Source organism: Neofelis nebulosa, chromosome 2 (assembly GCF_028018385.1).
Source record: "Neofelis nebulosa isolate mNeoNeb1 chromosome 2, mNeoNeb1.pri, whole genome shotgun sequence".
NCBI classification, from domain to species: Eukaryota; Metazoa; Chordata; class Mammalia; order Carnivora; family Felidae; genus Neofelis; species Neofelis nebulosa.
In genome coordinates, this window is record NC_080783.1 from 138912808 (window position 1) to 138937830 (window position 25023).

At 34.2% G+C, this 25023-nt stretch overlaps 1 protein-coding gene across 1 annotated transcript in view; it reads left to right on the top strand.

The window, feature by feature from the left end:
* Positions 1-25023, top strand: part of DPYD (dihydropyrimidine dehydrogenase) — an 863407-nt gene that overhangs the window by 243824 nt on the left and 594560 nt on the right. Inside the window, exons 6-7 of the mRNA XM_058695679.1 lie at positions 14472-14668; positions 23078-23159. Of these exons, the coding sequence (XP_058551662.1) occupies positions 14472-14668; positions 23078-23159 (279 nt within the window). The remainder of the gene's footprint in view (positions 1-14471; positions 14669-23077; positions 23160-25023) is intronic.

A 25023-nucleotide genomic window follows, 5' to 3' on the forward strand; every position in this document is an offset into this window, starting at 1 on the left:
CAACCTCTTTGACCTTGGCTTCAGCAACTTCTTGCTTGACATGTCTCTGGAGGCAAGGGAAGCAAAAAAAATGAACTGTTGGGACCTCATCAAGATAAAAAGCTTCTGCACAGCAAAGGAAACAATCAGCAAAACTAAAGGCTCTGATGGAATGGGAGAAGATATTTGCAAATGACATATCAGATAAAGGGTTAGTATCCAAAATCTCTAAAGAAGTTATCAAACTCATTACTCAAAAAGCAAATAATCCAGTTTGAAGAAATGGGCAAAAGACACTTTTCCAAAGAAGACATCCGGATGGCTAACAGACACATGAAAAAAATGCTCAGCATCACTCATCATCAGGAAAATACAAATCAAAACCACAATGAGATACTAACTCACACCTGTAATAATGGCTAAACTTAACAACTCAGGCAACAACAGATGTTGGCGAGAATGTGGAGAAAGGGGAACCCATTTGCACTGGTGGTGGGAATGCAAACTGGTGTAACCAGTTTACATTCTTACTACTTTGTAAGGCTGGGCCTTATAGAAAGCTTAAAGAGAAGCGGAGACAGCTGTGCCCCAGAGGCATTTTTTTATATACATTAAATATAGTTTATTGTCAAATTGGTTTCCATACATCACCCAGTGCTCATCCCAACAGGTGCCCTTCTCAATGCCCATCACCCACTTTCCCCTCTTCCCCACCCCGCCCCCCATCAACCCTCAGTTTGTTCTCAGCATTCAAGAGTCTCTATTGGTTTGCCTCCCTCCCTGTCTGTAACTTTTTCCCCCTTCCACTCCCGCATGGTCCTCCATTAAGTTTCTCAGGATCCGCATATGAGTAAAATCATAGAGTATCTGTCTTTCTCTGCCTAACTTATTTCACTTAGCATAATACCCTCCATTTCCATCCAAATTGCTACAAATGGCCAGATTTTTCTTTCTCATTGCCAGGTAGTATTCCATTGTATATGAAAACCACAATTTCTTTTTTTTTCTTTTTTTTTAAATGTTTTTTAACGTTTTATTTATTTTTGAGACAGAGAGAGACAGAGCATGAACGGGCGAGGGGCAGAGAGAGAGGGAGACACAGAATCTGAAGCAGGCTCCAGGCTCTGAGCCATCAGCCCAGAGCCCGACGCGGGGCTCGAACTCACGGACTACGAGATTGTGACCTGAGCCGAAGTCGGACGCCCAACCGACTGAGCCACCCAGGCGCCCCAAACCACAATTTCTTTATCCATTCGTCAGTTGATGGACATTTAGGCTCTTTCCATAATTTGGCCATTTTTGAAAGTGCTACTATAAACATTGGGATACAAGTGCCCCTATGCATCAGCACTCCTGTATCCCTTGGATAAATTCCTAGCAGTGCTATTGCTGGGTCATAGGGTAGATCTATTTTTAATTTTTTGAGGAACCCCACACTGTTTTCCAGAGTGGCTGCACCATTTTGCATTCCCAGCAACAGTGAAAGAGGGTTCCCATTTCTCCACATCCTCTCCAGCATCTATAGTCTCCTGAGTTATTAAAGTTATCCATTCTGACAGGTGTGAGGTGGTATCTCATTGTGGTTTTGATTTGTATTTCCCTGATGAGGAGTGATGTTGAGCATCTTTTCAAGTGTCTGTTGGCCATCTGATGTCTTTTTTAAAAAATATTTATTTATTTTTGAGAGAGAGAGAAAGAGAGAGAGAGAACAGGGGAGGGGCAGAGAGAAAGGGAGACAGAATCCAAAGCAGGCTCCAGGCTCTGAACTGTTAGCACAGAGCCTGATGCGGGGCTTGAACTCAGAAACCATGAGATCATGACTTGAGCCAAAGTCAGACACTTAACCAATTGAGCCACCCAGGTGCCCCCATCTGGATGTCTTCTTTAGAAAAGTGTCTGTTCATGTCTTCTGCCCATTTCTTTACTGGATTATTTTGTTTTTCGGGTGTGGAGTTTGGTGAGTTCTTTATAGATTTTGGATACTAGCCCTTTATCTGATATGTCATTTGCAAATATCTTTTCCCATTCCGTCAGTTGCCTTTTAGTTTTGTTGATTATTTCCTTTCTGTGCCGAAGCTTTTTATCTTGATGGGATCCCAATAGTTCATTTTTGCTTTTAATTCCCTTGCCTTTGGAGATGTGTCGAGTTAGAAATCATTCCCCAGTGGCTTAATTATGTGCCTATTGGCACAGTAACTTGCTTCTATGATATCTCTAAGTATTGCCTGGGGACTGGAGCTCTGGGCTACCAGTAAGAAACCTGGTTCTTTAGTTTGAAGGAAAAGGAGGGGTATTGCTAGGTGGGAATCACCACACATTTGATATAAGAGAGAAAATGCAGCAACAGAAAATCCCACTTAAAATACGTAAAACAAAAAGTTCAAAGCTACATTAGAAGAGGGATGCCTGAGTGGCTCGGTCAGTTTAACATCAGACTCTTGATCTCAGCTCTGGTCTTGATCTTGGGGTCATGAGTTCCAGCCCCATGTTGAGACTTAAAAAAATAGGAAAAAAACTACATTAGAAGGGCTAATACTACCAGCGATAATCAAGACTCAACCCAGAGATGCTGACTGTATCCTGATGAACCACAAATAATAACATAATCCAGCCTTTTAAGAAAGCATAAAACAATAGCCATGAAAATAAGATACAATTATAAAAAACAACAAGTTTGATATGAAAAATAATTTATTGAAAATATTTGTTGAAACATAAATACCAATAAAAAGTTAAATTTAGAAGTGGGTATAGACACAGATATAATTGGGGAACTAAAAAAAAAGCAGGTCTGCGAAATTCAACCAGAGTATAGTAAAGAGATATAAAGAAAGGAAAAGTATAATAGTGAGGATCACAAAAGAATCAGAGCTTCCATAAAACAATAAAAAAGATTGCTTTAAAACCAAGTAACAATTAAACGGACCCCAGACTTTTCTATCAGTATTAATAGATGTGAGAAACACAGAATACAGTATTTTTAATGGCCTAAGATAAAGAACCTTATTACTTCTTTAACAAAGAACATTAATAAAAATACTTTTCAGGCATTTTAAATCTAAGGTGGCTTATTATTTACCTTGTTATAAGAACTACTAAAAATGAGCTATTCCTCAGTTTGAATGAAAGGAACTAGGAATGAAAGAGAGATGCAACAACAATAATGAGCAAAGAAAGCAGCAAAATGTGGCAAATTTAATTAAATAGTGTAAAGTAATAATAAAACTTATTTTAGCATGGTAAAATAAAAATAGCAATAAAATTTTATACAGTATTGACAAGGAAGGTGTGTGAGGGGCATGTGGGAGAGTATAGTGGGTAGTTAACTGTCTTTTATGTTGGGAGGAGAAGGGAGTACTTCACAACTTGAGAATATGTTTTTAAAAACATTGAAATATATATGTTAAAAATTTAAAGCTAATCACAAAAAAATATGGAAATAGAATCTGTAACTTTCAAGCAATCATAGAAACAAAAAGAGGTAGGTGGGTAGAACACAGTTTAGCCAGAGACCAGATAGCAAAAATAGAACACAAAAGAGAGAGAAGCAAAGAAAAAGCATGATAAATAGGAAACATAAAATGGATAGTAGAAATACATCCAAATATATAATTAGCCACAATAACTTATATTTATTAAGTTTGTGTATTAAAACATAAGGGACTACTATAGATCAAAAATAAATACTAAGCAATTATGTGATATCTTAGAAGAGAAAGACCTTAGCAGTAAGCTTGAAAATAACATGGTTGAAAAAAGATATACTATGCAAACACTAACCATAAGAAAGCAGTGTACTGGGGTTCCTGCGTGGCTCAGTTGGTTAAGCGTCCGACTTCAGCTTAGGTCTCGATCTCACGGTTTGGGGGTTCGAGCCCCGTGTCAGGCTTTGTCCTGACAGCTCAGAGCCTGCAGCCTGCTTCGGATTCTATGTCTTCCTCTCTCTCTGTCCCTCTGCCACTCTCTCTGTCTCTGTCTCTCAGAAATAAACATTAAAAAAAAGAAAGCTAGTGTGCTGATATTAATATGTAACAAAAGTAGAAAATGAAAAAAGAATGGCTTAAAATATGTGACATTCATGAACTGTATACACATGACAAATTAATAAGGTTTATTACCTCACCCCAAATTAATAAGGTTTATTTGAATAAGGCTTATTACATTGATTTAAAAGTTTCCTGTACCCCCTGTTCTAATACAGTGATTACAACCTTTTCACATACTTGTGTAAAATTTTTCAAAATTGACCATGCACTAGGTCAGAAGAATTATGTATATATTTCCAAATAAGTATGTATGGATTGTATTTTTTCTATAACATAACTAAATTAGAAATAAAAATAAAAATATTATAAAAATGAAACAATAACAAATTTTTGTCTGGAAATTTCAAAAACACATTCATAAATGATTTATGGGTTAAAGAATTCATCACAATAGAAATTATACAATATTTAGACTTGAATGAAAACTTTCACTGACAACCTATTAAGTGCAAAAAGAAATCTTTTTTTTATATGAAAATACATTGTGTTAAGTGTGTATAACAGGAAAATTGAAGGCAATGTCTATCTTAAGGAGCTAGAAGGAGAGCAAATTGGAGTGGGGATGGGTGTGGTGGTAGAGGCGGTGGTAAATTCTAAAAAAATAGGAAAAAGGAAATGGAAATAATAGAAAAATAATGAAATAGGACATAAAAGGAAAAATAAAGATGATCTACAAAACAAAATCTGGCTCTTTGAAAATCGTTTAGTAAATGCTTGTATGGCATATCATGTAACAATCAATTTGTTAAAACAAGGCAGTTTTAATTATGACTGCCTTCTAATTACTATTCTTTTATTCTATTATTCATTTGCTTACAAGTAGCATTGGCTCCATAGTTAATCATTACTGCTGTTACCCCCCAAAATCATATACATACAAAATAATCAACTGAAGCAGATAGCACTGGGGAGGATCCCTCTCGTCCACCATTTCATCACCCCTTTCTTTTGCCTCTCTGCTATCCTCTTGTCCCCAGTAAGCAGTAACATGGATTGCTTGGCCCCTGGCAGCTTTACTTTCCAACACCAACATTTGTAGTGACTAACTAGGTACTAAGCAGTGTCTGGGTTCAAAGGATACAGTGATGAAGAAGATAGGAATGATACTAGCCTTTGGGGAACTTATGCCTGGTGAGAAAGAAAGACAATTAAACAAGCAAATTACAATGAAGTGCTGAGAGGGAGCAGTGAGACTGTACTATGGGAGCCAGTAGCTAGGAAACCTAATAGGTAGCCTAGCAGGGATAGGAACTTGAGCTGAGAAGTGAAATTTAAACTGGGTCCTGAAAGGTGTTTATCAAATGCAGCAAAGTCAAGAGTGGGTAAACATTCAAGGCACAGAGAATATCATTAGCAAATCCTAAAGGCAAAATAGTGCGTGTACTGGTTAATCTGAACCTGCATATGATTTTGGATCAGTAAAGTTGCTCATAACTGAACTAAACACCTATGTTTAGTTCAAATTGTATTTGGTCAACTTCAACCATTTAATTCAATTGCAGCCTCAAATCTCAAATATAACATACAGTTTACTTATAATAAAATATGAAGTATAATGTAAGAATAATGACTTAGGTGTGAGTTCCATTGTCTATAAAATGAGCAATCTTACCTAGCTTTTAAAACTGTTAGGACTGGAGACATAAATGTTAAACACCTAGAAGAGATAAAGAGAAGGCATTAATTTCAGGAGGTTATCATCATTGATTCATTCAGTCTTCACAATAAATTGCTGAGGTAATTATTCCTCCCTTAATTTTAGAGCTGACATTTAGAGAGATGAAGTCTCCAAGATAACATGTGACCTTTTTTTTTTTTTTTAGAGATTTGGCTCAGGTATTATCTTTCCTTTCATCTAAGTGAATTTTCCTTCTCATGAGCTCCAAGAGCATCATATGTAAAAATGAATCATACATGTGTCAGATTGATTGTAATAATTTTTCTATATTTAAGACATATGAATACTCTGTTACCCAGAGAGCTACTCACTAGAGGATCTATGTCTCATTCATGCTACTTTCTATAGAGTACATAGAGGGTAAGTAAAATATTTGCTGAATTAGAGTCGAAATTGAATGGGATAGAATAGTCTGATCTCAAATCACATAGTATTTTTACCATACCAGAAATATCTCACAATAACGTTCATTTTAGTAGTAAGAAGATAATGAAATAAAATTCTTAAGAATTACTAATTTATTAATAATTTTAATAACTGAAAATTTTCTGTGGCATGGAGTTTTTCTTTTTTCCTCATACATTTGAAACAAAGTTTCTACTTTTGGTGTCCCTTGTTTAATGTGGTGAAGAAAACTCTGATGTAGCCTAAGAATTTTCTTCTCAAGGGATGGCTAAAATGAATAGTATGTTCTCAGTATTTCTTTTGACTTCTTTTACAAAAGGAAGCAAGTTACAAAGCAAATTATATAGAAGCATCTCCTAGAAGGCATGTAATTTGAGGTAACTTACTTTGGTTGCAAAAATAGTAATCTCTTCATTTCAAAAGGTAACCAGGCTGTAATACTGTTAAAAAACTCAAGGAAACTGAAATCAGCCAAATAAAAATCTATTACTTTTATTAAGATTTTTTAGACCTCAACTGATGACATAATATCCTTTTTGGAACTATCAGAAATTATGTTTTATTTTATAGTGAAATCAAGTTAAATACTCACAAAAATATAAACTTAAGAGGGGCACAGAATACAACCACCCGTATGTAATTCATCCTTCAACTAGTAGAGGTATTCCAGAATTTCCAAGGATATTTTATTTGTCTACATTTTACCAGAGTTTATTTTTGCTATTGCTTGGTTAATAATAATAAATAGAGTAATTGAGGAAGAATTATAGCTACCAAACATTTATGGTGATTTTCATTATGTGCCATTTTAGAAAGTAAGAAGTATTCAAATGAGAGTTATCCTCTAATCAGAATTGGTAAATATCCTTGCATTTGCCATGTTACGTTCTTTTTCATTTAGAGAGCACTGTTATATAATGATTAGAAAATTAAGCTGTTTCTGTCTCCAGTATGTGAGGAGGCTTAGGAAGAAATCCTATGGTCTCTCTGTCTCAATGTTCTCCTTTTTAAAATCAGGATAATCTCTCCATTGCCTCAAAATAATGTGGAAATTCTGGACAAAATGCTAGTAAAGTAAAATCAACTTGGAATGAAAGAAATACACACTTTCCAGATGAGTGAAAGGTCAGAAATCACAGGGTGATTTATGAACAGAAATCTACTTTAAAATGTTTCTCAAGAAAGATATCTGTTTATAAATAACTGTCCTTCTGTATCACTGAGAGAGAACTGTATTTCCTTGGTTACTATTACTCATTTGTTGGAGTCTGTCACAGGAGTTCAGGAATTTTGAAATTCACCCAAATCTTGTTGGATGCTTACTATGTGGTAGAATTTTACTATGCCTTGGGATTACAGATGGGAGGGGAAAACCCTCTGATTACTTCATAATCTATAGGGAAAGTCAGATTGTAAGCTATGCTAAGTGAAAAAAAAAATTATGTAAAGTTCATAGCAAAGCACCCAGGAGATAGCCAAAGCATAATTTTAGGGTCACCTGGGTGGCTTATTTGGTTAAGCAACCGACGTCTGCTCAGGTCATGATTTTGGGGTTTGTGAGTTCGAGCCCTGTGTTGGGCTCTGTGCTGACAGCTCAGAGCCTGGAACCTGCTACAGATTGTGTGTCTCATTCTGTCTGTGCCCTTCCCCCACTCATATTCTGTCTCTGTCTCTGTCTCTCTCTCAAAAACTATATACAACATTAAAAAATAATAAAAATAATTTTAACAGCCATAAACCCAGTAATCAGCCCCCAACCAGCTCCTTTAGGGCTACTTCAAAACCTTTTTATTGTTTTCTATAACACAGTGCTTGTTATATTTTAGGGCTCTATAAATGTTTGTTATGTACTCCTGATGAAAAGTAAAATAATCTTAAAATACTCTAAGTGCATTGGTAGGAAAAGGAACACTTTTAAAAGGATATAAATATAAAATATTTGATTGAGTATAAATAAAATTACGTTCCTCTTGATCCAGCTGACTGCCTTAGCTTCTTGTCTCAGAATAGCATGATAGGGAACCAAATGGCATACGTAGTCCTGTGTTTTCAAACACTTCATTAGCAGTTGTTGGCTTGTAAGTTCAATTTAACTTATTAAGTATAGCCAACTTTTGTTGCTGGCTATTGTAAGACTTAGGAGAGATAAATTCATGTAATAGTTTTTTTTTTTTTGAGTTATGCATTTCATACTGAAATATATGATTATATATATATGAAACATAATGATTTCTTATTGAAAACCACTATAAAAATTTGACAATGACAGTGTGTAAGAAGAGTTCAGGCCAATGGAGTAGATTAGTCTCAGCATAAAATCCTTACTTTGTGAAATGGAATTTCCATTTGGGAAATGGAAATAATAACTGTACCACCATGACAGAATTGTTGAAGACTAAATGAGAACATCTGTATAGAGATTTAGTATAAAGCCCGGCACACAGTATATGCTGAGTGAATATTGGCCTTTTTATTAGTGTAGGGAAATACGTATTGGGCATACTTTCTATGCATCTTTAAATACTTAATTTACTTCCTTGTGACATTGATTAACCTATTTGTTTGTATTATTAACTTCCTTAGACACCTGAATCTTTTGCTTAGATAATTCAATGTTAGAAAATTAATAAAAGGAATGACAGCTGAAGTTTGTTTTAAAAAAGTTATCTTTCTCACTTAAAGGGCTCAGTTGTCTTGGATTAAGTTTTTGTTGTATTATGAAACAATGGGAATTACACTTCAAGAAATCTATTAGGAAATGTTCTTTTGATATTGTAAATAAGTGGACTTAATATAGCATTTATTTATGAATTATTTATAATTTTAGTTACATTTATTTGAAGACTGAACTAGTTTTAAAAAAGGAAATGAAAAATGTGCCTTATTACTATTTATTTATTAACATTCTTAAATTTTCTAAATTTGTTTTAATTGACTAAGTTTTAGGACAAGATTAATTTATGCTATTTAATCAATAGCATGAATTATTTTTTCCACCCATACTATCTACGGATTAGTAATCTTAAAAAATATCACAAGATTTGTTATTGTAGGGGCGCCTGGGTGGCTTAGTCGGTTAAGCCTCCGACTTCAGCTCGGGTCACGATCTCACGGTCCGTGAGTTCAAGCCCCGCGTTGGGCTCTGGGCTGATGGCTCAGAGCCTGGAGCCTGCTTCCGATTCTGTGTCTCCCTCTCTCTCTGCCCCTCACCCGTTCATGCTCTGTCTCTCTCTGTCTCAAAAATAAATAAACGTTAAAAAAAAATTTAAAAGAAATATCACAAGATTTGTTATTGTAAACATAGTTTAGCATTTACTTTATTAGATATGTTAATTACTTTCTTTTATAAAATGACAATTTTGGATATATAAATGATTCACATTACTTAGGTTTCTAAAGTATTTTGTTGTATATCAACACCCCCCTCCCCCATGTGTATGGATCTGTTTACTTCACTTCCTAGCCAATTTTTTAAAACATTGTGTCACAATCAGGCTACTTCATGGAAGTATATTGTGTACATATGAAACTGTTCATTTTGTGTATTTTAGTTGAAAAGAAGTTGAACATCACTGTTTTAGAAGTGTAGAGGTCCACTTATTCCTTCCAGTCTTGAGGAAGTTGAAAAGTGTAGCTGATATATCTCAAAGTTTGGGCATGATGCTGATGCAATCATGTCAGAAGTTAAAAAAAACAAAAAAACAAAACATGAACCTTCACATATTTCCTGAGTACAATAATGGGCTTAAGCCAGATTGGACCAGAACTTAAGAGGGTGATTAAATTTTCAGGAATTTCATGAACTGGTTGTTAAATACAACCATTATGAAAAATTAAGTTTTATAACCGTATAATCATATAAATCATGTCAAAAACAAATGTAACAAATACTAAAAACTCCTTGAGGGGCGCCTGGGTGGCGCAGTCGGTTAGGCGTCCGACTTCAGCCAGGTCACGATCTCGCGGTCCGTGAGTTCGAGCCCCGCGTCAGGCTCTGGGCTGATGGCTCGGAGCCTGGAGCCCGTTTCCGATTCTGTGTCTCCCTCTCTCTCTGCCCCTCCCCCGTTCATGCTCTGTCTCTCTCTGTCCCAAAAATAAATAAAAAACGTTGAAAAAAAAAAAAAAATTTAAAAACTCCTTGAATCATAATTTTTTAGTTCATTTTTATCTTAACGATGTTCTTGAGATTATTTCTCTTACACTGTATGTTGTATATTCAAGTTTCTACAATGATGAAAATGTTCTTTAATACATTAGTCAACTAGCCACATGTATTTATTGAACACTTGAAATATGGCTACTGTTACTGAGGAACTAAATTCTAAATTTTATTTAATTATGATGAATTTAATATAAATTTGAATAGTCACTTGTGGCTACTGGCTACCATATTGGACAGTTCTATCTCACAAAGTTTGAACACTAGGTGAATTAGGAAATAACGTTTGCTAAGTGGCCAGGCACTTTTCTAAAGTGCTTTACATGAATTAACTCACTTAATCCTCATAGTAGCTCTCCAAGATAGATATTACTAACCTCACTTTACAATTTGAGGAGACAGGCATAAATATGTTAAGCGACTTGTTCAATACCATAAACCATGAGAATGATGGAAATCAAGACTCAACCCCAAGCAGTCTAATTTTAAAGTCAGACCTCTTAAAACATACTACTATTATTTGTGATAAAATTCACAAAATTTCATTCAAATATCCACTTCATTAGAAAACTATCAAGTTTTCAATGCAACCTGCTATGAAACCAAGGGAGAAAACCAGTGCAATAAACAATTATAATTAAAAAAGCAGGAAACAGAATAATATTAATTCATAAATTAGTGTATTGAGCAAGGTAGGATATTGATTATGTATTAACTAGTTCATGAGCTGCAGAGCCTGGGGGTGCCTAGTTCAGAGGCTAATGATTCGCATTCTTGTACGTGTCTTTGGTGTTCTATGTATTGAGGAATATGGTTGCTTTCATTTCTTCAAACCCCCTAAGAGCTTCCAACTTTTTGTTGGGCACGGATACAGTTTGAATAGATACATTTATTTGGTTTAATATTTGGGAGTTTTTTTTAAAGAACACTTAAAGGTTAATTGAAAAATGATTAAAATGTCCTTAGGTGAAATTTGATATGTATTGTATATTATTGGATAATTACTACTTTATTTGCGTACCATTGGGTAAAACTTGTGTCGCATATATTCAGTGTCTCAAAACTAAACTATCTCTTGCTTCTGGGTGAGACAAGAAAGACATCTCAAAAATTCTATTCTGTTTATCACAGCTGAACTTCAAAGTATAAACTTTTTGGCCTAGGTAATCACATTAGACTATATTCTGTTTAAGATATCAGCAATAAATGATTCTTTAAAAAAAAATCATGTTTTCTGCTTCTAAACTTTGTTAGCATGTAATGTTAGCTTATAAATGCTAGTAAATTTTGTTATTTTTAAAAGTTTTTTATTTTAATTTCAGTTATTTAACATACACATTCTGAAGTTGTTATCAGGTACCTATGGATTTAGTATTGAAAACTCTGGCTGGGCGACTGACTTTTTATTATTATTTAACTTTAGTAATGAAAGTCTAATATGTCGGATAATGATATACCTATACCAGCTTTCTTCTGGTTAGTGTTTGCATAGAATAACTTTTTTCATCTTCTATACCTTTTTGTGTCTTTGTGCTTATGATTTATATCTATTATATATATATATATATATATATAACCTTAATATTTTAATTATAATTTTGACCCATTTACATTTAATGTAATTATTCATATGTATGTATTTATATTCACTTTCTTACTACTTGTTTTCTGCTTTCTCCTCTCCCACTCTGCCCTTCTATTACATGAATTTTCTCTCATTTATTTCTTTTATTAATAAAATATTTTTAAAATTCTACTTTCCCCTCAACAATTTACCTATTAGTAATAGTATTCTTTTAGTAGTTACTATAGTTGTACAATATGCATCCTTAATCAATTGCAGCCTAATAAATGTTGATATTTTTACTACTTCCTACACACTAGTGTACTTTCATTCAATCTCTCATACTTTTTATCATGTATTTCAGTTTTCAATTATCATAAACCCCATGTGACTTTATTAATTTAAACAGTCAATGTCATTTACATTTACCCACATATTTATAATTTTCAGTGCCCTTTATGCCTTCCTGAATTTCTGAGTTTCCATCTGTGATATGCTTTCTTTCTGAAGAACTTCATCTAATATTCTTCAGCAAATCTTTTATTGTTGCCAATAAATATTCCCTGCAAGTGTCTTTATGTTATTTTCACATTTGAAGGATATTTTCCTTCTGAATACAATTCCTGGTAGAAGATATTTTCTTTCACTGTTCAAAAAATACCATTTTATTGTCTTCTGACTTCCATCAATTCTTTTGAGAGAAAAACTTTCAGCCCTTTTTGTTGCTTGTTGACAGTACGGTGTCTTTGTTTTTTTTGTTGCTTTCAATGCTTTATTTTTCTCACCTTGGTCCACAGCAATTTTACTGTGATCTGCATGAGTTTCCTTATTTCTACCTTTTTAAAGGTTTTAGAACTTCTTGCTTTCACGTCTTTCATTATTTTGGGGAAGTTCTTGGTCTATTTCTCTTGAAATATTACTACTGTCTCATTTTCTGTCCTCTCCCAATTATGTGTATGTCCTCTGATCCCAATTATGTGTATATTAGCTCTGTATATGTTCTTTTTCTTTCATGTTTGGTTTTTGTTGTTGTTATAGTTTTCTTTCTGTATTTTCCTTCCTACTTTTCCATGCTTTGGTGTAGATAGTTATTACAGTCCCATCTTTAGTCCTCTTGCCCTTTTTGCTCACCTGTTCAATCTGCTGTCAAATACGTGTGTTTAGTTTGTTTTTTTTTTTAATGTTCACTTTTTTTCTTCTCATATTTCTTTTTTTTTTAACTCCAGTTTCCTGGTAAAGTTCACATTCTTATTATGTATTTTTTAACATTAATTCTGGTTATTCTAAAATCTGTGATAACTACACTTACCTGGATTTTATATGCATCTCTATTTTCTTATTTCTAGGAAGTTTTTAGTTATTAGTTGTTGACAAGCCTAGGCTATTTTACCAAAACGAGGTAGTGTGTATGAAAATTTGTAAATGCTGTGATTGACTTATTACCCTCCACAGAAGGTCTATCCTATCATTTAGTAAACAAATACAGTGAGGACTAATCACCCTCATTCACAAGAGCTGAGTTGATTCAGGCTGCTTTCTACGTCTGGTTTGTGCCACTTGTAGAGTAGAGCTCTCCAAGAATTCTAGCTGACTGTTTACTAGGGATCTTCCTTCTTTAGCTGCTACTACACTCATTTTTATTTCCTCTGGGCCATCAGAGTATAGAAAGATCCCCTCTTCTTTGCAGAGATTTTCTGTGTAGATTCTTAGCCTTTTATCCTGTGCAGTTTAAGAAGCTTATTTTTCTTCACTTTCTTCTTCTTCTGGTTTCTGGCCTCTTACATTCCCCAAACCTTGTATTTCTCTAGTCCTAGGATATTCCCACAGTCTCTCTTGCTGTCTTTTCTGAGCTGTGGTCCTCTCCTAGATTCAGAGCTTTCCTCTTTCTGCTATGAGGTGGTTTTATCCCCAGGGTAAAAGTAACTCCTGAACTGTCATCTCACTTCTCTTCTTCTCTATTTTCTCTTGAGATCTTGACTGACCCCTCTAGTCTGGTTAGCTTCAGGTATAGCTCTCTAATGCTTTCAAAATATTTTAAAAAGTTATCCTTCAGAGGCTAATCTATTATAATCAGAAGCAGGCATCAGCAAATTATTTACTGAATGTTTTCTATGTGCCAGATTAGTACTAACTGCTGGTAGTACAATGGTAACATGTTTTTAAAAATACCTAAAACATACAACATATGACATTCCATTTAACATAGTAAGTTATATGTGTGTGTGTTTATGAAGGATATGGTCTCTAACTCAAGGAACAAAAATGTTCTACTGACTAACATGGAAACATGACACATAAATAGATACATTTGTAAGGAGTTATGTTAGAGGCATGCAACATATACTATAGGACTTCAGAGGAGGAGCACTTAACTTGGTCTAGAAGTGGGTGTAAAGAAAGTGAGCCAAAATGATTCCTATAGGATGTGTGACCAGGAAAGGAATTACAAAGATTGAGAAAGAGTCAAGCATGGGATGTCATCTACTTGACCCAGTACAACTTCTAATGATACTGTATTAATACTGAAAATATACTTCTTGTTTTTATTTAAAACACTAGTGCGTTTGAAACATTAAAGCATATTTGAAGTTGTAAAAGTTAGTTTATAATTTTTAATCATGGCATTTGATTTCTCCATAGGTTTTCAAAACAATGAATATCACACAAATTCGAGATCCTTCTCTGCCTCCCCCCGAAAACATGCCTGAAGCCTATTCTGCAAAAATTGCTCTTTTTGGTGCTGGGCCTGCAAGTATAAGTTGTGCTTCCTTTTTGGCTCGATTAGGCTACTCTGACATCACTATCTTTGAAAAACAAGAATATGTCGGTGGTTTAAGGTAATGCCTACATTTTTTTCATGTTTAAAGTATTAAAAATGATGAGGTAAAAATTATGAATATTGTTGATTCATAATTATATAGGAACTTCAGGCTCACAGATGGTATTTTAAATGTTCTTTTTCCAAATGCTTGATTTTGATTTCATTATTCACTTTAGTTGGCTTTAAGCAGTATTTATTTAAAAATTTCTCTGTCTAGTTTCTGTGAATTTAAGATAAATCTCAGCAAAATATTTTATGGATAGAAGAAGCTGTCATATGAAAACTTATTTCATCCCTGTAAATCTGTCCTTTAATGGAGATATGTCTGAAAATTATAGAAATTAAAGATGGGAAAAACGTAGGTCTGTAGAATACCTGGATAATTCATTTTGTTGTATACGTAGTCATGTTTGCCTGCTCACATATTTTTAATTTGAAATCTCTTTAGATTTGCATTTGATTAAAATCATGTCAGAGTCTACTAAAATTGTTCCATTTTAAAGTACATATATGCAGTTTTATTTCATAAATACCTTACTAATATTTAATATTAATCAGCATCATGATTATAAATCAGGACTCACAGCCTTTTATTCCCATGAGGATTCATTCATTGAAATGGGAAAATATTTACTTTGTATCAATGACTTTCATATATTCAAAGCACACTTAGAAACTAGGTGGGGAAGTTTGCTTCATTTAAAGTAGATAGAACTCTATAGTGGACATACATTACATTTGTGATTAGAATGAAATAAAATTTATTATAAGTAGGAAATGCAAATTACTTAAAACATTTGATATAAAAATGAGAAAGAATTTGGATGGAAAGTTAATATTACTCAATTTGTTATTTTTCATAAATGTGTCATCTTGCATTAGAAAGTTATGACATAAAATACTGTCATTTGGCATATCTGTTGTTGTATTAACATTTAAATTTAATAGCTACTTAATAGCTACTTTTAAAGTAAATTTATCATATTTAATAATCACAGAATACATTTAATCAAATTATGGCTAAAATTTGTGCTTATGTTTTTTTATATTTTATGACACCTATAAATATGTCAATAATTGTAAAATTTCATATTGGTCAAATGACTATATGAACCCAAAATAAGCTTGCATTAATATAAAACTATTTGACTGAATCATCAAGCCAAGGTATCATATAATAGGAAAACCTATTAAAGAGGATATGAAGCATAAACTGAAGAAAAAAATAACCTGATTGTCAAGAAATAATTATTTTTTCTGTATTGATGTTTCACCACTATGAGTTTTAAGGGATTACACATAGTTTGTAAAGTTTTTTATTTACTCCTGGAATGTAAAATACCTAATATATTATTTTGCTGGAATGATTTAGACTATCTTTTTAATGGTGGTTTACCACAGCTTTATTAATTAGGAAAAACATAATCTATTAGCAACATATGTATAAGCATTGTACATTTTTTTCAATTATACACATCAATGAATATGTGAGCTAATTTAAAAAATATGAACTTAATTGTTGTATACCCTAATAGGCTAGGAAAAATCTTTTTGCGCTTTAATTGCATTTCACATGGAACAGGCCTGGTTTGTGAATTATTCTGTGTCGGCAATTTTGGTATATTATTATGGTAGCTAGCTTCTCCATCTCTTTGTAACTCAAATGCAGAGTAGGAATTTCTAAATCATATAAACTAGCACTAAACTTGTGCTTTTACATATTTGCTGAACATTTTCTAATGGGACAGATTCTCCTGGATTAATGTTTTTTTTTTAATTCTTTTTTGATTTATTTTCTTTCCTTTGCCTTTGAATGTTCCCAGTATCTAGGGACAATATAAAATGTTTAATCAGTCTTATTTGGACCATCCCATGGAAGAGGCATTATGTGCCACTGTTACAGGATTATAAAAACTGACATTGGAATTTAGCCAGCATTACAACCACAACCCTTTCCTGTTAATTTATTTTTTCACTTACAGATGCCTCTCATTCTCTTATACCTTCAAAGTGGCTAAAAAGATTAAATTAGCTTTGTATTTGAAATCAATTGCTTAAAGAGATGGTGTCAAGTTTTATCTTTCCTTCTCCTTTGCATCCAAACAGATTCTTTTATCCCTGGTGAATTAGTATCACAACCACTTTTTAAAAAATCACTAGAGTTGGTGAAAGATAGCAAGGACTTAATCCCTATTCCATTGAACACAACTGATTGATTTTTTTTTTTTTTTGATGTGGCAACAATATTAAAATAATCAGTAGTTTTGCTTTCCTCTCCTTGTGGTTTCTTTTTTCGGGACTTGGGTTTAAAAAGGTTAAAGGGCTTCATATTATGGTAACAAAGATAAATAAAGATGGTATTAACAGACTGTAAGTGTGCATGCATGTGTATGCTTTTGATTTTGTCTTTTCCCTTTAAAAATTAGTACACATGAATTCTAACATTTTTGCTAGGTGTAGTATAGCCAGAGCAATGGTTTATTTTAGTTATTTCACACATTTTCACCATGTGTATTGCATTTCATATTGATTGACAGTGAAGAAAAATGGGGTTTAGGTGAAATGGTTATAGCAATAGGAATTATTTTGAGTACAAGTGTGATGTAACACAAATTTACAGTGTGGTACCTTTATCATAATAAATAGTATTATGAAAAGAGTGGGAGTTGTTATAGGTAAATTCCATTTACTTGAAAGCAGCATGAACATAGAAGAACGATTTTGTTTGTTTGTTTGTTTGTTTAGGTTTCTGATACTCCATTGATGGTACTAAAGAATTTATTAAAAAAAATTTTTTTTAATGTTTATTTATTTTTGAGAGAGACAGAGACAGAATGCGAGTGGATTAGGGACAGAGAGAGAGGGAGACACAGAATCTGAAGCAGGCTCCAGGTTCCGAGCTGTCAGCACCAGAGCCCGATGCGGGGCTTGAACTCACAAGCTGTAAGATCATGACCTGAGCCGAAGTTGGGCACTCAACCGGCTGAGCCACCCAGGCGCCCCAAGAATTTATGGTTCCCATAAGGAAATTTTCTGTCAACACTTTAGATGGTTAAAAGAGTACAAGTGGAGGAATAAAAGTTTGTTTTCTTAAGCAAAACAAACTTAGGAAATAATCCTTCCAATCAAATTCTGTCTTCCTTTCTTTTATCCCCTGTCTTACCATGTGGTCTTGCCAGTGATCTCATTTACTCTCATGGTCAGTTACCACTTACAGAAAAATTATTTTAAAATCTGTACTTGTCCTAACCTCTCTCTCTGTCCTGGTCATACATTCAAAATCCTGGACATCTCTTATAAATTTCACCATACCAATCAATAATACGCCTCTTCCTGAGTTTGGTCCCTCAGTGGAGGGCATCACCAAAACAAATGGGAATTATCTGCACTACTCTTCAGTGTCCTGGCAATTTGTATTTTGTGAATACTTTTAAAATATCCTCTCACCTCTCCACCTCTATGCCCCTAACATCTCACTTGCTGTACCTGTATAGCCTCCAAATGGGTCTCTTTGCTTCCTGATTTGTCTTTTTCAAATTCATTTTTCTAACAGTTTCCAAAACTGGTTATGTCACCCTTCTACTTGTAATCTCTCAGTAGCTCCCCATAATCTGAGACAATGATTCTGGCTTGGTATTGAAAGCCATGACGTGATGTTACCTTTCCTCCCTCTCTCACTCCCTCCCTCTCTCCTTTCCTTCCTCTCTTCCTTCCTGCCTTCAATATCTATTGATCTCCTACGCGCTGGTCATAATCTCAGGCACTAGAGCTCGGAAGTGGACAGAGCAAAGTACCTCTTCTCATGGGGATTATTACACTCTACTAATGGGAAGGCAGACAATAAACAAACAATAAACCAAATATAGAATATGTCAGGTGATGATAAATGCATTAAGGTTTGTTTGTTTTTTAACTGGCAGTTTAGTGGTATGGTAGCATATTTAATACCTGGAGTAGATTTTTTTTTTAATATGCTTATTCTCTAGTCTATGCAATAAAGTAATTTTCAACAAAAATCATAATAATCAGTAATAAAAACTATTTTGATTCATTCCTATAAAAAACATTAACAATTGAAGTAATTTCAATATTAAAAATACAGCTCACACTGTTTCACTATTTTTTTTAATTAAAAAATTTTATTTCCAATGTTTATTTATTTTTGAGAGAGAGCGTGAGTGGGGAAGGAGCACAGAGAGAGGGAGAACACAGAATCTGAAGCAGGCTCCAGGCTCTGAGCTGTCAGCACAGAGTCCAACACAGGGCTGGAACACACAAACCACGAGATCATGACGTGAGCTGAAGTTGGTCACTTAACTGACTGAACCACCCAGGCGCCCCTCACTATTTTAATTTGAAGCACAAAAGCCTCATAGTTGCCCAAAATTAGAGTTGATGTAAATCATATTGCTTCATGTGCTATCATTTTATCAGTTCCAAACCGACTGTTTAAACATTAGCATATGTCCTAGTAAGGGGTGGAGACACATGCTGCCTGTGGTAGTTGGAACAAGGAATGCTTTCAGCTAAATCAGTATGTGCCAGTGGCCACTGTTTAACTGGGATTTCTCACATGAACTTCCTTATAGAACTCAATGTTTACTAAGAATGGGTAATAAAAATGGGGCAATTTAAAGCTTATTCACATATTACTAGAACTCTACAGCAACCATAGCAATTATTTAGAATTTAGATCTACCAGAGATTTTGGGGGGGTAGGGACAGGGAGACTGTGTTTAGGATATCAGTGACACTGTTGAAAGCAGCTCATAGTGAAAATACAAAGCAGGTTTATTTTGGGGTGCCTGGGTGGCTCAGTCGGTTAAGCGTCCGACTTTGGCTCAGGTCATGATCTCACATTCTGTGAGTTCGAGCCCCGTGTCGGGCTCTGTGCTGACAGCTCAGAGCCTGGAGCCTGCTTCGGATTCTGTGTCTCCCTCTCTCTCTGCCCCTCCCCTGCTCATGCTCTTTCTATCTCTGTCAAAAATAAATGAACATTAAAAAAAATTAAAAAAAAAAGAAAATACAAAGCAGGCTTATTTTAATCAGTATGTAACTGTTTAGTCTAAATCATTACACCCACTTATGGCCTGCACCTGGGCTAGGGAATAGAGATGATGGAATTTGGGGCTTGAGCAACTCATAAAATGGAGTTGTCTGAGATCCAGTGTTGGGGTGGAAAACCCAAAGTTTAATTTGGGGCCTGATGAACCTGAGATACCTGTTAGACATTCAAGTGAACATAAAAGGCTGGAATTATGGTCTGAGGATAAGAATATGAGATTCATTACATACATGTAGATGACATTTAAAGCTCCAAAACAAGGAGGAATTCATCTAATACTCAAAATACCTGATTACAGGGCTGTGGTGTTTCTGCTAAAGCCTCCTGAAACCCCTCTGCTCCATTGTCATTCCCTGGTCACAGCATGTGTACTTTTTTCCTCCTCCCCTTGCTGTTCCTCCTCCTTGCCATTTTCTTTGTCCTCTGATGCCTTCCCTCTTCTTCACTTAACTGAAAGCTGATCATTTGTCACATTTCATCTACCTGATTATCTCATCCCACAATAAGCCTCCCCTCTTTTGAAACACTCTTGTTCACAGTAATATTTTACATTTGTCACATTGTACTGTGTATGTGTATGTATCTCCCATCTGTCTGCTGATCTTATCCATTGGTGTATATAAATATGTCACATTTATAACTATCCATAATCACCTCCCTATCCCCTGTCTACTCATTAATAACCAAATCTAACCAACTTTTTTTGAGTATCTCACCTTCCACTTACTTCCTGTAGGATATCCTTGGAGATATCCTACACAATTATTTGCTTAATGCTTTTGCTAAGCACTGTGGTAAATATTGGCTACAATGCTTTCAGGGCAGTATGAGGATCTAACCAAAGTTGCTGAAGCCACAGCAGCCTGGCATTCCATTTACTCCAATGCCTACTTTAGCTTTCAAAGTTATATTTCTTTTTTGCTTGTGTTTCCTCCTGCTGGGTTGGGTAATGTCATCCTTTCTTTCTTTCTGGTCAACAGAAAAGTTGTAGCCTTTCTTTCAGAGCTATTTCTTAAATAACAACCATTTGCCTTCACTAGCATAAGTTTTTCTTCTTTTGTACCATAAACTTACTGAAATACCATAAAAATTTTAGGTTAGGGCTTAGTCAAGGGAAGGTACTATGCCTCACAATGTATCTGGATGTTGCCTTGCTATGGTTGGTTTATTTGGCTGGAGTTCTTTATTCACAGCTCATTGTTTTGTTCTCTTGTCCAGCCTTTTGAGAAACTTCATCAGACCCAACTTTAGTCCATTTCCAGTTTCTCTCACACAGAGCCCCATGCCTATCAAGGCTAGGTGTCTGTGTCCACATACAATTCTTAATATTTAAGAATCTTTCTGTGTAGCCTTTCGGGCCATAGAGTAGGAAAAAATATACCCAACCCTTTTGGGTTCTTTGGCGGGGCCTGTGAAATAAGCAGACAAGAGACAGATTAATAAGAAAAACAGTTCACTAATACATGTATCATTCATACAAATAGAAGAACATAGTGATGATAGAACTTGAGGTTCTATCAAAAAGATAGAACTTGAGGTTTATATAGCTTCTTAACGAAGAGCAATAAATTTGCGAAATGGCAAGACAAAGGAAAAGGCTTTAGGCTTTTAGAGGCAACAAACTTTTTAGGGGTGGGAAGGTAGATATATGAGGAAAATTCATGGAATATAAGGGTTATTTAGTAAGGTTTGTAATGTAGATTCTTTTTAGTCTTATTAGCCTGTTTTGGGGCTAAAAAGGGTCTAGAATTATCTCCTGGTGATTAAGAGTTCTGCCCTTACTGGTAGGGAAATAGAGATACACCTTTGTAAATTTATGTCCTGCTTTTAGGCAGATATTAGGGGGGCAGAGAGCTTTTCTTATATCTCCTTCTCAGTTGCCTTCTGCTCAAAGTAATCCTTATACCAAAGTGACATTTTTTGGGGGGGTGGAGTATTCTAATACCCTCCAAGGGCCCTCCTTGGTGCAGAGTATTATCATGACTTCCCAGGTAGTATGACTAGAGTCCACAAGTCAGCTTAAGTGATTTTTATCTCTGACTTAGGCCCAAATTTACTCTCACGTATAATCTTATGTGCTAACTAGATGGAAAGCCCCTGTAGTATAGGGAATTAATTTTATACTGTTTAATACTTTGCATTTTCTATAGCACTGAGCATATCTTGCTAATTGTTTTATGTATGGAAATTAATTGAATAGTTAAGTTCTTAAGTCTCCAAAGAATGAAAAATCTGTGTGTGCACTTTGAAAGACTTGGTATTGAATGATCCAGTAGGTTCATCTTCAACTATTATTTATTTATTTTATAAATGTATTGCTATAATGCCTGGATATACCTCATTCATTGCATGTACTACATTCTATTGTAGTTATCTGTGTATGTAACCTTCCCCACCAGAATGAGAATATACTGAAAACGGGAATTTGGTAAAATTCACCATCAAATCACTGCAGCTAATGCTGTGTCTGGTACTTTGTAAATGCTTATTGAATAAATAGATAACTGAATAAATGAATTAGTATATATTCATGAATGTTTATAGCCTTTTTATTGCTATAAAACATTGAAGACTTATTTGTCCTTACCTTTGATACTCCATAAACTATTATACTATTTAAATTATTATATTTTAGTGCTCATTTTTGTGTTACAGATTTGAATTTGAACAAGCTAGTTGTATATTTGTGGAATATATATGTATATATATATATATATATATTAAATACTAAAAATAGTTTTAATTTTCATGTTTTTAAGACTTTTTTCTTTTTTAAAAAATACTCTCTTAATGTTTATTTATTTTTGAGAGAGAGACACAGAACACGAATACAGGAAGGGTAGAGAGAGAGGGAGACACAGACTCTGAAGCAGGCTCCAGGCTCTGAACTCTCAGCACAGAGCCCAACACAGGGCTCAAACTCACTAATAGCAAGATCATGACCTGAGCTGAAGTCGGAAGCTTAACCAACTGAGCCACCCAGGTTCCCCTTAAGATTTTTTTTTCCTTAGGAATTCATTGGATTGTTAGATAATTCAGCTGAGTACTCTAACAAACTTAAAAGTGTTGGAATTGCTTTTAACCAATTATCTATTTGTTTTCCAATGTGTATATTTATTTTCACACCACTTGCAACTATTTCTACTGCTATCCATTTAATATTGTATCATACATGTAAAAGTTGGATGTTCTCACACCCATATAATATGAAAATACTCTTAGAAAAAAGTGTTTATTCCTTTAATACTGATCAATATAGACATGTTGCATTTTTTAAAGATTAATAATTTTTCCACAAATGCTTCTTCTTCTTCTTCTTCTTCTTCTTCTTCTTCTTCTTCTTCTTTTTTTTTTTTCCAGTACTTCTGAAATCCCTCAGTTCCGGCTACCATATGATGCAGTGCATTTTGAGATTGAGCTTATGAAGGACCTTGGTGTAAAGGTAAATGAAAAACATAACACATGTGTATTGCTCAAAGAGTAAGGAGTAAGCTCTACACTAAAGATTAACAGCAAAATGTCACACATTTTAGGAAAGAACAATTAAAAGCTACACCAGGCAGAAGCAGAAAGATGCTTCTCCTTGCTTAGGGCATTTGTCTGTCTACTGTCTGAATGCCACTAGCCTGGAAAAGGGCAATCAATAGTTCTCATCTGGCACGCCTGCATGTGATTAATTGTCTGTAAGAAACAAATTCCTAAATTGCTTTAGGGGTTCACTGCAGCTAATAGAAGGATTTGGTTTCTTTAATCACATTTTTTTCATGCAAGTTGTGTGCACTCTGAAACATTTGTATTTCACAATTTGGAACATAATCTTACAGAGGTTTATTTTATTTATTATATGCATCGTGTCAGTAGTGTTAATGTGATAATCCTCTCTTATCATAAGCAGCAAATCAGTGGTGTAGAAAGCAACAGCTTTGTATTTTTCATTGTTTTGTGAGATAAACCTTGTTCTTTTAAAGATGGTCAAAAGTTAACATATTTGTACTTTCAGAATTTGGCTTTAGATATTCCTGTTCTTTTCTATTAATTAGGAGTATTATACTCTGGCTCTTCACTGGAACATATTGCTATTTTTTGTTTCAAACTATTAATTTTACATAATAGATGTACACAATATATTAATAAAGTATTGAGATTTACGTAAAACATTCTGTAAGTGCATGCAAAAGATATTTTGAAAAATGATTAAGAAACTATTCGTAGCTCTTGCATTTAGAAATAAAAATTAAAGTAATCAAAAGGGGAAATACTCAAAACAATATTTTGTGCTTTTACACTTTATTTGGCAGAAAGCATTTATACATAATCACTGAACAAGAAATCTTATAGCAAGTACACATAACAGATGTGCACAAGTTTATGAAAGCTCAGCGTTCAAAACTAGTGTTCAAAATAGATCATTTAAAGATGATTATTTGTTTTTTAAAAATGTATTCTGAATAGTTCTTTAAATGTCTTTCATTCTGAATATAGGCTCTTAGCTAAATCTCATTAAATAAGGAAAATATTATTTATTGGGACTTCAAACTAATGTATCAGGTGTAAACTAATATATTATTTGTTAGTAGCAATTGAAGATGAATCAGAAATCAATTTAAAGTGCTTCTAAATTTATCTTATAAGTAATTGCAAAATTCCATTCAGTGTTTGCAGTACCAGATATATTGCATAAATTAGAGCATACCCATTACTCTCATTAGGAAACCCATCAAGGACATAGTAGCAGTGAATGTACTGCCAGAAAAATATATATTTTAGCAATAGTCCTGCAACTTTCTACTTTTATAGTCAGATAACTTTGACAAAGTCAATTAACATCCCTAGATTTGGTCAATATCTATTGAAAGGTAAAAGTGTGTACTACCATTTGTGTAAGATACAAACTTATCAGGCCATCTATACAGAGGATATCTCTGGAAAAATATAAGATTCTGGTGGCGTAAGGTTGCTTTGGAAAGGTATGGGAAGTATTTATTACCATTTTGTAGGTTTGAATTTTAAACTCTGTGACTTTATTATATATCAATAAAAAATTAAAGCCTAAATGAAACAAGAAGTTAATACTGTCTTGTCCACCTCTCGGGTTGTTTTAAAATGAGACATTTCAAATATTCAAACTTTCTTTGTAAACAGTAAATTGTATGTATAATTCTGAGGACACACAGCAATGAGATTCTTTTTCAGCTTTCAGGACTTATATCCACTGATAGGATGCTTGCAACTTTTCTAGCTTATCAACTTTAGCCATAAGAGGATACATGTTTTAAAAAGTGCTCTACACTTGTTACCTCTTTTTT